Source organism: Malania oleifera, chromosome 8 (genome assembly GCF_029873635.1).
Source record: "Malania oleifera isolate guangnan ecotype guangnan chromosome 8, ASM2987363v1, whole genome shotgun sequence".
NCBI lineage: Eukaryota > Viridiplantae > Streptophyta > Magnoliopsida > Santalales > Ximeniaceae > Malania > Malania oleifera.
In genome coordinates, this window is record NC_080424.1 from 67381320 (window position 1) to 67396700 (window position 15381).

General features: G+C 37.9%; 1 protein-coding gene across 2 annotated transcripts in view; it reads left to right on the forward strand.

The window, feature by feature from the left end:
• The first annotated feature begins 386 nt into the window (after window positions 1-386).
• The window catches only part of LOC131162461 (lariat debranching enzyme), a 40260-nt gene continuing 25265 nt past the window's right edge, over window positions 387-15381 (forward strand). For both annotated transcript variants that reach the window (XM_058118959.1, XM_058118960.1), the window contains exons 1-5: window positions 387-764; window positions 885-1001; window positions 7476-7633; window positions 8849-8970; window positions 9305-9498. In XM_058118959.1, coding sequence (XP_057974942.1) covers window positions 759-764; window positions 885-1001; window positions 7476-7633; window positions 8849-8970; window positions 9305-9498 — 597 coding nt within the window. In that variant the 5' untranslated portion in view covers window positions 387-758. The remainder of the gene's footprint in view (window positions 765-884; window positions 1002-7475; window positions 7634-8848; window positions 8971-9304; window positions 9499-15381) is intronic.

Consider the following 15381-nt stretch of genomic DNA (forward strand, 5'->3'; position numbering starts at 1 on the left):
ATAACACCACAAATTACCTTTTTATTAGAATCACTATAGAAAAGTACTTTTTCAAAAAAAAGTAGGGATCGTTAATTATTGTAAGTGTTTTTGAAATAATTATATTTTTAAAAATATTTATTTTTTTTAAAATATTTTGAGAAAAGTATTTTTTAAAATAATATGTATTTAAATATAAATAAAACACTACTTATTTAATTTACATAAGAAGTATCTATTTTATAAGATATTTTAAATAAAGATTTAGATTTATTTAATTTAGATAAAATATAATATAAAATTATATTAAATTTTATGTATGATCATACAAATTTAAATCAAAAATTTAAAATTTATGTTTCTAGGATAATTTTTAACTTTTTAAATAAAAAATCTGAAATTTATGCATCCAAGCGGTGTAAAGTCGAAAACTTTGTGCTTTTGGATTCCTAAAATTTATTGTCTTGCAGCAAACGCCCCTGCGGTCGAACATCAAAGTTGAAGAACCAAATATGAATTCTGGTGAAAGCTCAGCGATCGCTACTGCAAATAAACCCACAAATTAAGCTTGGGACTACGAAACTTGTTTCCCACCGTTTTCTTTTGCTACCACATCAGCATTGAGGCGAACCAATCTGTTTATTGTCGGAAGTGTATGCTCGCGGGGGGAGCTTAAGCTTCGCATTCTCTGCAACTCTAAGCCGTTCTGCTGGCGGAAACCCTAAACCCTAGTTTGCGCTTTCGCATCGAGTTGAAGCTCTTAGATCGAATATATTAACATGAGAGTAAGTATCTACAGCTTATTGTTTCGTGTCCTGTCCAATTTTCAAGTGTCTTTAGCAGTTATTTGTGACAGTGGATTAGTCACACGATCTCGCTTTCTCGTTGATACGCATATGGTATAGATTGCTGTTGAAGGATGCATGCACGGCGACCTTGACAACGTGTACTGGACTCTCAGGCATTTGGAGAAGGTAGAGAACACGAAAATCGACGTTCTCATCTGCTGTGGCGACTTTCAGGTATAAATCTCCTTGATAATGCCGTGCATTTTGTTGCTGAATTCGGACGAGGATAACATTAGCACTGTCATGGACTTTTAAGGCATTGTCTGTTTAGCATTTTATAAGCACTTTTCTTGCGTTTCAAAGATTTTATGTATATATATATAGGGCGATTTTAGGTATCCAGGGCAAGAAAACTAGTTGCCAACTGAACAAAGAGCACCATGAACTTTGTTTATATTATTTCTTTCAATATACTCATGTAATCATGTTCTAAGTTTTTCAAAGATTTCCGGGATATTTGGAGAGGTAAGTTGACTGCATGGAGCACAGAAGGGTAGTGGTGAAATGTTGTAATATGTGTGTTTTCTTTGTTTAAGTCAAAACAGATCAAGCGGGCCTCTAGTTCCCTTATCATATGTAAGATGGAATGTACTTCCCTGATCGTGTATAAATGGAATATGATGTGTTTGGGGAGGCAGAAGCTTTTAAGTGTTAGAATAGGAGCAAAAGGAATGGGAAAAGAAAAGACTTTCGTTGGAATAAAATTAGGGTTCTACGAGAGAAAAATATGGCTTATATAGCCTACAAGAATAAAGGGAAAAAGACTATTCTACCCAAATATAATGCAAATAATAATTATTATTAACATCCCCCCTCAAACTCACGATGCGGCAGCAAGAAACATCGAGAGTTTGTTAACCAAAAAACGAAAGCGCTGGACAGTGTGGGACTTCGTAAAGAAGTCAGCAACCTGCATGGAGGAGGGAACAAAGGGCAAAGTAATAGTTACTTGCTGAAAGTGGTGTCTGGTGACATGACAATCAATTTCAATGTATTTGGTTCGTTCATAAAATACCAAATTCTTTGCAATCTGGATAGCACTTCTATTGTCACTATACAGAGGAGTAGGAGTAGAAAATATAACACCCATATCAGCAAACAACCAACGTAACCACACAATCTCAGTCGTGGTAGATGCCATAGCACGGTATTCAGCCTCGGTGGAAGAGCGCGAAACAACTGCTTGCTTCTTGTTTTTCCAAGAAATAAGGGAGTCATCTAAAAATATGCAAAAGCCGGTGGTTGACTTTCAATCAGTAGGATCAGTAGCACAAACTGCATCAGAGTAGGCACAAAGCTTCAACGACGAGGTCGAAGGGAAGAAAAGACTCTGATAGAGAGTCCCTCGAAGGTATCGCAAGATGCGCAAAACAGCTGACCAATGCACAGATGTAGGTGAAGCAACAAACTGACTCATGATGTGGACAACATAAGCAATATCTAGGCGAGTAATAGTCAGATAGACCAAATTGCTAACAATAGTATGATATAAGGTGGGATCAGGTAGGGGAATACCATCAGTGGGAGTGTAGCGGGCATTAACCGCAAGATTAGTATCAACAATTTGATTATCGATGAGACGAGCGTGGTCAAGAATATTTGCAACATACTTCGATTGGGAGAGCAAGTAACCTTTGGGGGAGTAGGCTACTTCAATTCCCAAGAAGTAGCGGAGTGGCCCCAAATCCTTCTTGTCAAACTCTTGAGCCAACATCATTTTCAAGTCCACAATACCATCAACATCATCACTCGTAATAATCATATCATCAACATACAAAGAAAGAATGATATGACCAGCTGAAGTACGCTTAACAAATAAAGCTGAATCATGAGCATTGGAAGAGAAGCCAAGAGAAGTGACAACCATCAAAAACTTCTCAAACCAAGCTTGTGGGGCTTGTTTGAGACAATATAAAGCCTTCTTGAGTTTGCAAACCTCACCTGGGTTATAAGAGACACCATGTGGAGGTACCATGTAAACTTCCTCATTCAAATCCCCATTCAAGAAGGCATTTTTAACATCCAATTGAGAAATAGCCCACTGATGAATAGAAGCTACAACAATAAGAGCACGAACAGTTGTCCTCTTTGCAACAGGGGCAATAGTCTCCTCATAATCCATACCATACTCTTGGGTAAAACCCTTAGCAACCAAACGAGCTTTGTATCGCTCAATAGAACCATCTGACTTCGTTTTGATCTTGTAAACCCAACGAGAACCAATCGATTTCTTACCAGGAGGGAGTGACACCAAGTCCCAAGTATGAGTTTTATGCAACACAGAAAGTTCCTCTGCCACAGCTTGTTGCCAAAGAGGATCACAAGCAGCCTCCTTATACGAGGTAGGCTCACAAAGTGGGTGAATAGCCGCTAAAAAGGAAGTGAAAGAACCAGAATAACAAGACTAAGCAAAATTTGGTAATTGAGTGGACTTACGAGTACGCTTGGGATAGTGAGACTGATGAGAATCCACAACCATGGGAGATTCTTGGGGGACCACAAGAGGGTCATCATCATCACTACCATTTGCCTTGTCATCACCATCACCATTGCCACCATTTTCATTATCAGAGAAAAGGTCAATACGAATAAGGTTTGACTGTGCCATATGAGGAGAGCTAGTAGGAACGGTAAAGAAAGGAATGTGTTCGAGGAAGACAACATGACGAGAGACATATAGTTTCTGAGCAACAGGATCAAAACACCTATAACCCTTTTGTCCCTCGCCATAACCAAGGAAGACACATGGCAGAACGTGATGATAATTTATTACACTCAATAGTGGGAAGAAGCACAAAACATTGGCAACCAAAGACTTTTAGAGAGGAGTAGTCGGGGGGGGGGGGGACCCATATAATTTTTCCCAAGGGAAAAGACCAAAGTTGTGTGATGTGGGGATTCTATTAATCAAGTGTACCGCAGTAAGAACCGCTTCCCCCCATAATTCACTAGGAACCTTAGCAGATAAGTGAAGAGAGTGAGCTGTTTCAACAATATGGCGATGTTTTTTTTTCGGCAACACCATTTTGTTGAGGAGTATTAATACAAGAAGATTGATGAACAGTACCATCAGAGATGAGCAACTCAGAAAATGCCATAGAAGTATACTCCCCACCCAAATCGAAACAAAAACACTTAACGACAGCAGAGTGTTGAGTACGAACAAATGATCGGAAGACAGTATAGATATGAAGGAAATCAGATCGATGTTTCATTACATAGACCTAACAATACCGAGTATTATCATCAATAAAAGAAACATAGTATCTAGACCCCCCTTTTGTGTCAACAGGGGCAGGACCCCACACATCAGAGTGAATTAAATCAAAAGGTGCAACAGACTTAGACATGCTATGAGTAAAAGGTAATGCAGAAAACTTTGCCAATTTGCAACCACTACAATAAAAAATATCATATATTTGTAAGTCGCCCAAAACACCACTAGATACCAAAAATTTTAAACAAGGGGCCGACACATGACCAAGTCTAGAATGCCACAAATAAAAAACAGATGATGAGGCATCCAAGCGGAATGATGAGAGGTCTACTCCCGATGCTGCCACATGATCAGGAACACGCAACTTATCCAAAACATATATGCCACCCTCTCTATGACCTATCCCAATCAGCTTCCTGGATTGAGGATCCTGCACATGACAAGAAGTAGAGGAAAAATTAACAGCATAACCAGCATCACACAATTGACCAATAGAGACAAGACTCATGGTTAGGTTAGGAATGCAATAAACATCTAAAAGTGAGAAATTACGAGTACGAATGGAACCAACACCCTTTAAAGTCATAGGAGTGCCATCAGCAGTTAGCATAGAATTTGAAGAACATGATGGATGTAGAGATGCAAATGAAGAGAAATTAGGGGATATATGATAAGATGCACCAAAATCTAAAAGCCACAAAGAAGAGGATATACCTGAGGGAGTTGACAATGACAAACTTACTGCAGATGGAGTGGACATGACATATGGTTGTGAAGCAAGAAACTGCTAGAATTGTATTGCAAGGGCTCTCATGCGAGGATCAAATGAGGAATCATTCTTTGAGTTATCCAATGAAGGGGTAACAACTGCTGTATTAGACTGGTGCCCTCCTGGTTGCCATTGCTGGGGCATGGAGCCCCCTGAATGCTGAGATGACTTTCCTCCATTTCACCACAAATGTGAAGTTTGAGTCTTATTCAACAATTTTGGACACTGAGCCTTCCAATGTCCCTTCTCCTTACAGAAGTTGCACTCATTTTTTGGGCGAGGCGAAGATCGATTCTTACTAAAGGAATGTGGTTTGGGAGGAATAGCCAAAATGGATGTAGATGGGGGATATGTTCCCTTTCCAGTCTGAGATTTGAGATGAGTCTCCTTTGCCAACAACTCATTGACCACCGAATCAACTGAAGGCAGTGGAACGCGATGTAAAATCGATCCACGAATGCCCTCGAAATCATCACGGAGAGCCATAAGGAATTGGACCAATCGTTGCTCTTCCCTACGAGCAATATATGGAGCAAACTTTTGTAATACCACAAATTCGGTGAGAGCCAATCGATCCCAAAGATCAGTCATAGTCGAATAAAAATCCTGAACACTTCTATCTTGTTGTGCAAGTGCTCGAATATCCATCTCCAATTGATACTGAACAACAAAGTTAGACCGAACATACAATCTTGATAAATTGTCCCAAACCTCCTTAGCAGTTTCATATTTTGCCAATTGAATCCCAATGCGACTTTCAACAGAATTATTAATCCAAGTAATAACTTTAGAGTTATGAGTATCCCATGCATCCAATAAGTCCTCATATTTATCAACCCCATCCACAGGCTTACGATTCAGACCCGAGACATAACTCCACATCTTCTTACCTTGTAAGAAATTTCCTCCAATAAGAATAATTTTTGCCATCCAACCGCACACTAATAGATTGTAGAGAATCATCCCATTCACTAGCCACGACAAGCAACAACAAATACACCCAAGATTTTATATGACCAACTATGGTTTGTTAGTATTAAAAAAGATTTACAAGGTAACTACAATATCCTCAACCACAATGGCATCAAATAAGAACGCTATCCCCAAATATTTAACCCGCAAAACATCAAGTTCTCAAAATTTCAAGGATCCGGTTGTGGGTGCACATCAAAACTATGAAGCACATATATAATGCAACACAGCTGGCGACAAAAAAGGAGCTCCTGAAGTCCTTTTGGGTGCTACACATTACTCAACTGCAGTAGATATGTGGTCTGTGGGCTGAATTTTTGCTGAACTGGTTACCAAGCAAGCACTAAAAAAAAAAAAAAAATCTCTCCTCCAAATCAGAAAATCATCAAAAAATAATCAGAAGACACAAGCCAAAGCTTCAACATCTACTCGCCTTCTTCGCAAGGAGAGTAGATGGCATCAACCCAGAACCACCAACCGGCGATGGCATCAACCCAGAACCACCAGCCGGAGTCGAAGAGAGCACCTGTAACGTCAGGCCCGAAGATTGCCAAGAGATTCCCCCAAACAGAAAAAATCCACAGATTCCTCCAAACAGAAAAATCCACAAATTCGGGACTGCCAAAAGCTCGTCTTCGATGCCGTCTTTCCAAGCAGAGAAGCTAGTCATCGTTCCAAACAGGCGCGCCGAAGACAGCATCTGCAACACGTATTGCTCTGTCATCGTTCCAAACAGAAAACCCCCAGATCATTGACGACGACAGCCTAACGACCACAAGCCACGACAGCCAACAATGACCCAATTCATTGGCAGCGACTCAATGAATCGCGCAGCAGCCTAGCGAGTTTAACCTGCTCTGATACCATGTTAGAATAGGAGCAAAAGGAATGGGAAAAGAAATGACTTTCATTGGAATAAAATTAGGGTTCTACAAGAGAAAAATATGGCTTATATAGCCTACAAGAATAAAGGGAAAAAGACTATACTACCCTGATATAATGCAAAAAATAATTATTATTAACATTAAGAATTAGTTAGGCATATTTATTCAATAAAGGAATTGATGCATTGAGTAATGTGAAATGCTAAGCTAAGTGAGGTTGAGGGAACAGGGTCAATCACATGAAAAAATGGAGGATTTAGAACTATAGAGTTGCTTTTGGATACTTTGAAAAGGGGTTCCAATCATTTTTCATGAGCTGTTAGGTTGATTCTCTGGGAATTTCATTCAGTGTATGGGTTAAAATATGAGGGCAATAAATGTTATTGTGCCTTAGATGGTGTTGACATGTTGAAAATTCACTATTCACTTTCAACTATTATGTTCACATTTATCTTTTCTTTACATATTTTATTTTGGGAACAAATCCAACAAAATCATTGATTTAACTCCCCCTTCAATTCCTCCTCAATAGTAGTGTTTGTGTATATAAAATGTGTATGTATGTATGTCTGTATGAGTGTATGTATATCAATTCCTCCTCTATTGATTATGTGGGAATTCATTCAATGCATGTGTAAAGTATGTACATATACATGCATGTATGTATGTATTTGTGTGACATTGAAGATATTACATGTGTATTTTTTTGTGTCCCTAAGGGCTTAGCAGTTTTATTGTGCAGCACCAACTACTTGGTAAGAATTGATTAATGTTGAGTAGTTGTTGATTTATTAATTTTCATCCAGGCTGTTAGAAATGAAAAGGATTTGGAGAGCTTGAATGTGCCACCTAAATATCGGAGCATGAATTCTTTTTGGAAATACTACTCTGGAAAGGAAGTAGCTCCTTATCCAACTATATTCATTGGTGGGAATCATGAAGCATCTAATTACCTGTGGGAATTGTGAGTAGCTTATTGTTTTTATTTTTAACTTAAAAAAAAGTATCTTCTCGTAAGACTGTTTGAAATATGGGTCGTGTTTCATGTTAGACGTGCGTAGTTATTTCTCTGGTTTAGCCTGCATGTTGAAAATTCATTACTTACTGTGTTTGATGCGATGGTTCTTGTAATGGATCATTACATATTCTCTCTCTTTTTTTCTTGCACAAAAAAAGTAGGGCACGTGATATCTAGAAGTTGTTTTTATTTTTATGACTTGCAATGATTGGAATGTTGGATGTAGATGCTGCTGGCTTTTTAAACGTTTAATGGTTTACATATGTACATAGTTGTCAAACTGAGATTCGAATCATGAATTGAAATTCCAATTTTGGGAATCGTGAGTCGAAAATGGAATCAAATCGTAAGATTTGGTACAAATTTCCAAAATCAATTATAAATGACATGCATATGTTGATAAATAAACAACAAGCAAAATGGTACAATATATTTACACTTTGACAATAAAAAAATCACATTTCATGTGTATGCTTTCCCTCAAAAAATAAAAAGTAAGAGAATGAGTCAAGAAATATTAATTAAAAAAAATGAACATTATGCTGTTTAAGGGAAGGAATCGAGAAAAAATAATTAAAAAATTAAGCTTTTGTTGTTTATCAACATTGAAAAAAAAAAAAGCATTTCATGCATATTTTTTCTTGATTAAAAAGAAAAAAATAATTAACTTTAAAAAGGATAATAATTGAACAAAATACTTTAAAAAAACAACTTTTGAATTTTAACAACATAATAAATCGTGAGTAACACCATAACTGATGTGTGTTCTACTCCTTCTTAATGATAAAGCACCATACTCCAAGAGTGAAGAATGGTTTTGTGAAAGCAACAGAAGACCTGAAGTTCTATTTTCTCCTTTTTTTTAACACAAAGAATTGGCGTAGACGAGGAATGGGAGCTAATTGTGTAGGTTTTAAACCAATTGGGCTTGTCAGGATCCAATAGGTCTAAAGTCGTGTGAATCGATAGATTCGGATTGATTCAGTAGATTCACGAGGTGAATTGATAGATTCGGCAATGATTCGATTGATTTTAGATTTGCTAGTAAGATTCAAATTGATTTGGTTTGGAATTGATACGAATCATATGAATAGAATTGTGAATCGTAAAATTCTAACTATGCGTATGTAGATGTCTTATGTATGTTGGATGCCCCTATAGGTACTATGGAGGATGGGCTGCACCTAATATATACTTCTTGGGGTGTGCTGGAGTGGTGAAGTTTGGCAACATCCGTATTGGTGGGTTGTCAGGCATTTATAATGCGCGTCATTATCATTTAGGTTGGTCTATTATTAGTCTTTTATTTTTTTTCCTGTACACTTTAAGTTACACGTAGTGGGGATAACATGACTTGTTCTTGGGTTTTGATCCATGTACTTGATTCAATTGCACAACATACTTGTTTTATTACGTACTTGTGTAATTGATCCTTGTTCATATCATCTGCTTCGTTATAGTTTTTCAAGCTTTACTTTGAAGACTGTTTGTAAGAACCAATTTCAAGCTAATTATGCCTTTGCAGGAGTTTGCAAAATATGCTTAGGATTGTCTTAAATAAATTCTTTTGTGAAAATAATACTCGGCTATCAAAGCATATTGGTGTTTTATGAGCAGGACACTATGAGAGGCCTCCTTACAACGATAGTGATATTCGATCTGTCTATCATGTTCGTGAGTATGATGTTCACAAGCTCATGCAAGTTGAGGAGCAGATTGATATTTTTATTTCACATGATTGGCCTCTTGGTATCACTGACTTTGGGAATTCTAAAGAACTCATTCGTCAAAAACCCTTTTTTGAGAAAGAGGTAAATGCATGTTTGTTAAGATGAATTTCCAATGTGTTTAAATTCATTAGTATGCAACTTATGAGTCATTGTTAGAGTCTTTTCCTGGTCAAATGGAATTTTTTAAAACCTCCTCACTTCTTGTGCTAGTAAACATTGTCATACTTCCTGATATTTTAATTTAGAGTGGGATTGTTATTATATGAAGACCTTAATTGTTTGTTATTCTTCAAATGGTAATTGTAATTTAGATTTTGTAATGAATCCTGCCTATTAGGGGTGTACACGGTTCAGTTTGGTTTGGTTTTTTCCAAAAACCACCAACCGAACCGAACTCCTCAGTTTTCAAAATGATTGAACCGAAACCAAACCGTATACCGTCGGTTTATGAACAAACCAAACCGTGAACTTTGCGGTTCGGTTCGGTTATTTTCGGTTTTACTGAATTTTGAACTATCAAACAGCAATAACATTACTTGAGCCCAAGTTGGGCTGCATGAACAGGCCACAACCCATTATATAACAACTGGGCCAAGGCTTTATTTGCAAAGCCGAAAACATGAGACGGGGTGAAAGTAGGATCCAAATAAAATATATAAGATGGGATACTTGTTTTCTTCCCATTTCCAACCGATGTGGGGCGCAGGGACAGCTAGCATCTTGTGGTCTTCTCTTTGGTTTTCTGCATGAGAAGGTCGCCGCCCACTGGGAAAGGCTGCAGGCTAGATTGTTCGGCGAGGCTATCTCGCCGGAGTTCATGGATTTGGAGTCGTCGAACATGTCGGTGGCAGATTTGAAGGTCCAAATGGGGTCAAGCTTGGAAAGAAAAATCTGGTATTGAATGCTGATTACCCAGATCTGAGGATGCAAACAGCTTCGGGACTGGTTAGAGTCCATTCCAGATCGAAGATGGAGATTGACGATTCCGACTTTGGTGAAGAGGAAGATGGAGATTGACGATAGCATAAGCACTTGAAGATGAAGATGAAGAGACCACACTTTAACTATTCCGACTTTGGTAGCCATGGTGGATTCGGAGGTGGTTTCTCGCCGGCGACTGGCGATCCAACAAGCAGCATCTACAGACTACAATGATAAGTATTATATAAAATTATACAATTGTTATTTATTAATTCGGTTTTCAGTTTTTTCGGTTCGGTTTTGGTCCAAAACTGAAACCGAAAAATTTTTATATTTCAAACCGAAACCGAAACCGCAAATCGAAAAACCGAACCGAAATGCGTTTCGGTTCGGTTTCGGTCCGGTTTTCGGTAATTTTTGTACACCCCTACTGCCTATATTTCCTGGTTTTCTGCCCCTTTTAGTTTTCGTATTCTATGAATATTAGGGGCAAATTTAATAATCACGAAGTTGATATAATGTGTCACTCTATAGTCGGGAGACCAACCTACCAAGTAACTAAGATGTCAGACATATGTAATTAGGATTTTGTTTGCTTCATGCTAAAAGATCGATCATCAAACTATTTTTGTATTTGGATGATTTTTGGAAGTGTTAAGATAGAATAGATGAGCATCCATATGTCTAATTTAATGGAAACATATTATGCAACCTCACTAGGAGAAAATTTAGTGGGCTTCAGAAAAGACAACTGGTGCCTTTGCCTAGTGGTAAGCTTGGGGCCATATATGAGCAGGTGCTAGGGTTCTAGTTGAAGTCCTCCATCTTCAAGTTGATGGCCACCCTGCTGTTCTACTGTTCATTTTTGTTCCAATATGACAATCATGGAATTTTTTCTAATGTTACTATCAGTTGAGTTGTGATTAACTCATTGAGGGATTTTTTAGGTGGCTGATCTTCTAGAAATTTGGTTTGAAGCGTGAAGTGACGTGGAAGAAGTTAGCCATTACTTATACATAGGAGAAACAGTACAAGCACGTGATTAAATTCAAGCATTTAGTGACATTGAAGAAGAAGTCATATACAATAGGATTGTCTTGTTAATCAATGGGCTAGCTTTGAGCAATAGGTTTCTCCTAGTGCCTCTTCCATCACTTCTTTTCACCTCTGATCATCATTTGTTATTTTTGGTCCTCTCTTGTCTCATCCATTGGTATTTTCTGAACCTTTCAACTATTATTCTTGAGTTTTCGACCCTTTTCCTTTATAATTATGACCTTCTAAATTTTTTTTTTTAAAATTTTTTTGGTTGAAGTAGAAACGAAGGCTCTCATGATTTTTCACAATTCTTTCAAGGTGGAAAAAGAAGTTTTTAATTTTGACAGATTAGGGAATGGTTCAATTCGTATAATTGAGTTTGTAGGTAGTTGATATTCCTTTCTGGTGCTGAAAAATGATGATTTTCTGTGGTTTTTTTTTTTTTTTTTTTTCTGCTTAGATTAAGGATTTTTAGTTGGGGATTTGTGGTTTGGATAAGAATATGGATTGTTTACCGCCTAGAGTGGAGGGAAGCTTTATTCATCTAAAGCTACTTCAGAACATGTGGGGAAGATTTTTGTGATTGGAGGAAATACAGGATTGCTGTTTTGTTGTGCTGATTACGGTTCCCCAAATTTGCTAAGGATCAAGGAAAATTGGTTTATTTTGTCGCTGTGAAGGCCGAATTTCCTTTGCTGAAGCTCTTCGATCTTCTCCAATGAAAGAAGCCAGTCGCCGACAAGGATTTGGTTCAAAATTGTAGGTACCAGAATGCAAATAATCTAGGATCTTCTTTGATGGGCAGCTAGGATTTGGGTTGAAATTGCATGTGCCTGAATGTGAATAATCTGGGATTTTCTTCATCGGCCAGAGAGGATTTGGTTTGAAATTGTAGGCACCAAATTACGAAAAATCTGGGATTGACTTTGATGGCAGGTGAGGCGTTGTGATTAAGGACAAGGAGCTAAACCATGGGTTGACCCTCATTGGATATTTGGATGTTAATGGAGAAGAAATGGACAAGGGTTGTTGTGTTTAATTAATTTTTTCATTATGTGTGTCTAGGTTTAATTAGTGTAGGATTAAATGTATTGGGGGCTTGTTTGTAATATTTGTGCATTTAAGGGGTGAGTTGTATTTTAATGTAGATTTAAGAATATATGTGTAATTTCATATGTGAGAGGCTTTCTTATGAATTTGAATTTGAATTTGAAGGTGGTTGTTGAATTTGAATTTGAAATTGAATGTGTGATTCCCCCCTTGTATCTCCTCTCTCCTCTCTTGTTCATTCTTCTTCTTCCCCTTTCCGTGCTTCTAATTCTCATGGCTGCAGATCCTTGATGCTGTCCTACATCAGGTTGGTTTGTAATCGAGGGTACCAATTTGCAGGTTTTAGGTGTTTTGTTCATTTGCTGGGAAAAATGGTGGAAAGGGGTGGGGCTTTAGGGAGAGGGTTGGGTTTGTTAATTTGAATTTAATTGGGAAATTAGTTCCTGATTTTTACTGTAACAGGCCTAATATTAATGGGCCTAATGAAGTTAAGAAGGGAGCTGTGTTAAATCAGTTTGGGCCGAGTGCTATTGAAAAGGGGAGTATTCATATGTGGTTAAAAAAATAATCTTGATGGAGCTACTAGGATTAATGAAGACAAGGTGGCAGAACATATTGGGATAGATATGGTTCATTCTATTGCTGAAACAGAACAGCACTTTGATAAAAAAAGTGAGTGATGTAGAAGAAAACAGTAAGGATGAAACTTCTCTCTTGAAGGCTTGCTGCAACCCATCCTTCATTTAGCTTTGAGCTTTGTTCCTGTTGAAATCTCTTTTGTCAAAGGCCAGCAACGACAGGAAAGGAGGAACTCTTGAAGGCGCTTCATGATTCCTAGCTGCAACCATAGCAGTGTTTGCGATGGTTCTCTCTCTCTCTTTCTCCCTCTCTGGACTTTCACTCACTCTTCTCACTCTCTTGATCAAGATGCTGTTAGTATTGATGATGGTGATTCGTTCAGTCCAGATCGAAGGGAAATCCTTCGATCTGAGATTGGATGAAGTAGGGAAGGTTGGAGCTTTGTTAGTTCTTGAGAAGAATTGGCAGCGTAATTGGTGGGTTCGATTTTCTTCAGTTGTAGCAAAATAGTTCTCACAGGGATTCTCATCTTCGCTCAAAGTTTAAGCAAGGGTTTTTGTAGCTCCCTAGTGGGTTTTGTCGATTATTGGATGGTGATTAATGCAACAAGGGCAGGGAAATTCTTGGAATTTGGGCATGAATGGAGAGGAAAAAGATATTCTTTGTCTTTGAAGGATCCAAAGGCGATGAGTGGTTTTGATTTGGGAAAGAGTTTGATGTTTTGGTGAGCTCTTGTTTGTTAGACATTGATGGAGTTGATAGTAAAATGAGTAATGAGAATCAATCCTAGAGTCAAATAGTATCATGAAAAACTGATGCTGATGGAGTTTGTTCGATTCCTAAGGTTGGTGCTTATTCAATTTCTAATGATGGATTTTGCTTGATCTTAAGGATGGAGTTCACTCAGTTCCTAAGCATGTGTTGTAAGTGGTGTGTGTTTAGTGTGGGGGGGAAGATGCAAGAGGGGAGATCCTTAGACAGCTTTGCACGATCAATCGATGTCACTGAGGGAGAAGGTTTTGGCGGAGGAGGTTAGACCAAAGGCGGCTAGGGTGTTTTGTATGAACAATGGGATGATGAAGGTCGGGTGGGCTGGGCCAGGATCTTTGAAAATTAATTTAGTCATGGGTTGGTTGTTTGAGAGGCTCAAGAGAGGAATTTTGTTTTTATATTGATCTAATTTAGAGAGGAGAAAATTCAGCAGGGCCAATTGAAAGGGCAGGCCCAAATGCTTAGGTTTCTAGTAAAAAAGAAGGCCTTGTTATGAAAATTTTTGAGGCTGTGGGAATTAATCTATCTTTAGAACAGAAGAAAGACGCGTGTGGTTCCGTGCTTCAATTGTCTTCTAAGATATATGGTGGTCAAGAGGAGAGAAGCAATTGCTTTGAAAATAAAAAATATAAGGAGGTGGATTTAGATAGGTGGGCTGATAAAAAGTCTACTAATTTTCTAGTGAGTGCGTCTCCTATTTTGGAGAAGAATGATAGTAGCCGGGGTTCTAGGATTGAGTTTGAGGGATCTTCTTTGAAGAATTTTTAATTCTTGCGGAGTTGAAAATCAAGACTTTATTGTTGGTTTGGAAGGGAATTCAGATGATAAAAGAGTCAATTCGGATAATTTGAAGGGTTGAAAGGTTTATGCTCACTGTAAGGAAGTGCAATTGGGTTTTGAAAGGAGGATGTATTTTGAGGATAATCAGGATATATCTGGTGACAAAAAAAAAAAAAAAAAATTCTTAAGAGAGATTCTAAAGGTGTTAAAGTATAGTGGAGGAGCCAATTGTTCAGAGGATTGATACAAGTAAGGATCGTAAGAGATGGGGGGATGTTTTAGAGGATGATAGTGTAGGTAGCAGTGAATTTGAATGTGACAAGGGTTTACTTTTGTGGATCAAATTTGGGAGTAGCAAGTATTTTTTTTGACTATGATTGTCTCGGGGATTTATCTTATGCCTCCTCCTCTAAAAGGTTTAGATGGAATTAATATTTTTTAGGATGATGCTTCTAAAGATGAACTGAAGGTAAAAATAGAATTTTGCCCAATCTAGTTCAAGAATTTGCTGAGGAAGACATTCAAACGCAGACTTTGTTGGATTGCTCGGGCCTCACACTGTCTGATCATAAAGGGAATGAAGTTAGGCTTGGTTGGGGTAAATCTAAGGTGAAGAAAGGTTAGAGGGAATTTAGTAAATTTGAAGTGTTTTGTGAAATATGATGGGAAGGGATTAACGAGGGGCTTTCTTGGATAAGTTTAGGTTTTCATTTTTATTTTTTGTTTTGATAAGTAAAGAAAAAAATTATTGAAGAGGCATCGAGGGGATGCCAGCCTGTGGTACAACAAGTCAAAAGCCCTGAAGGGTGTCACAAAAATAAAAGA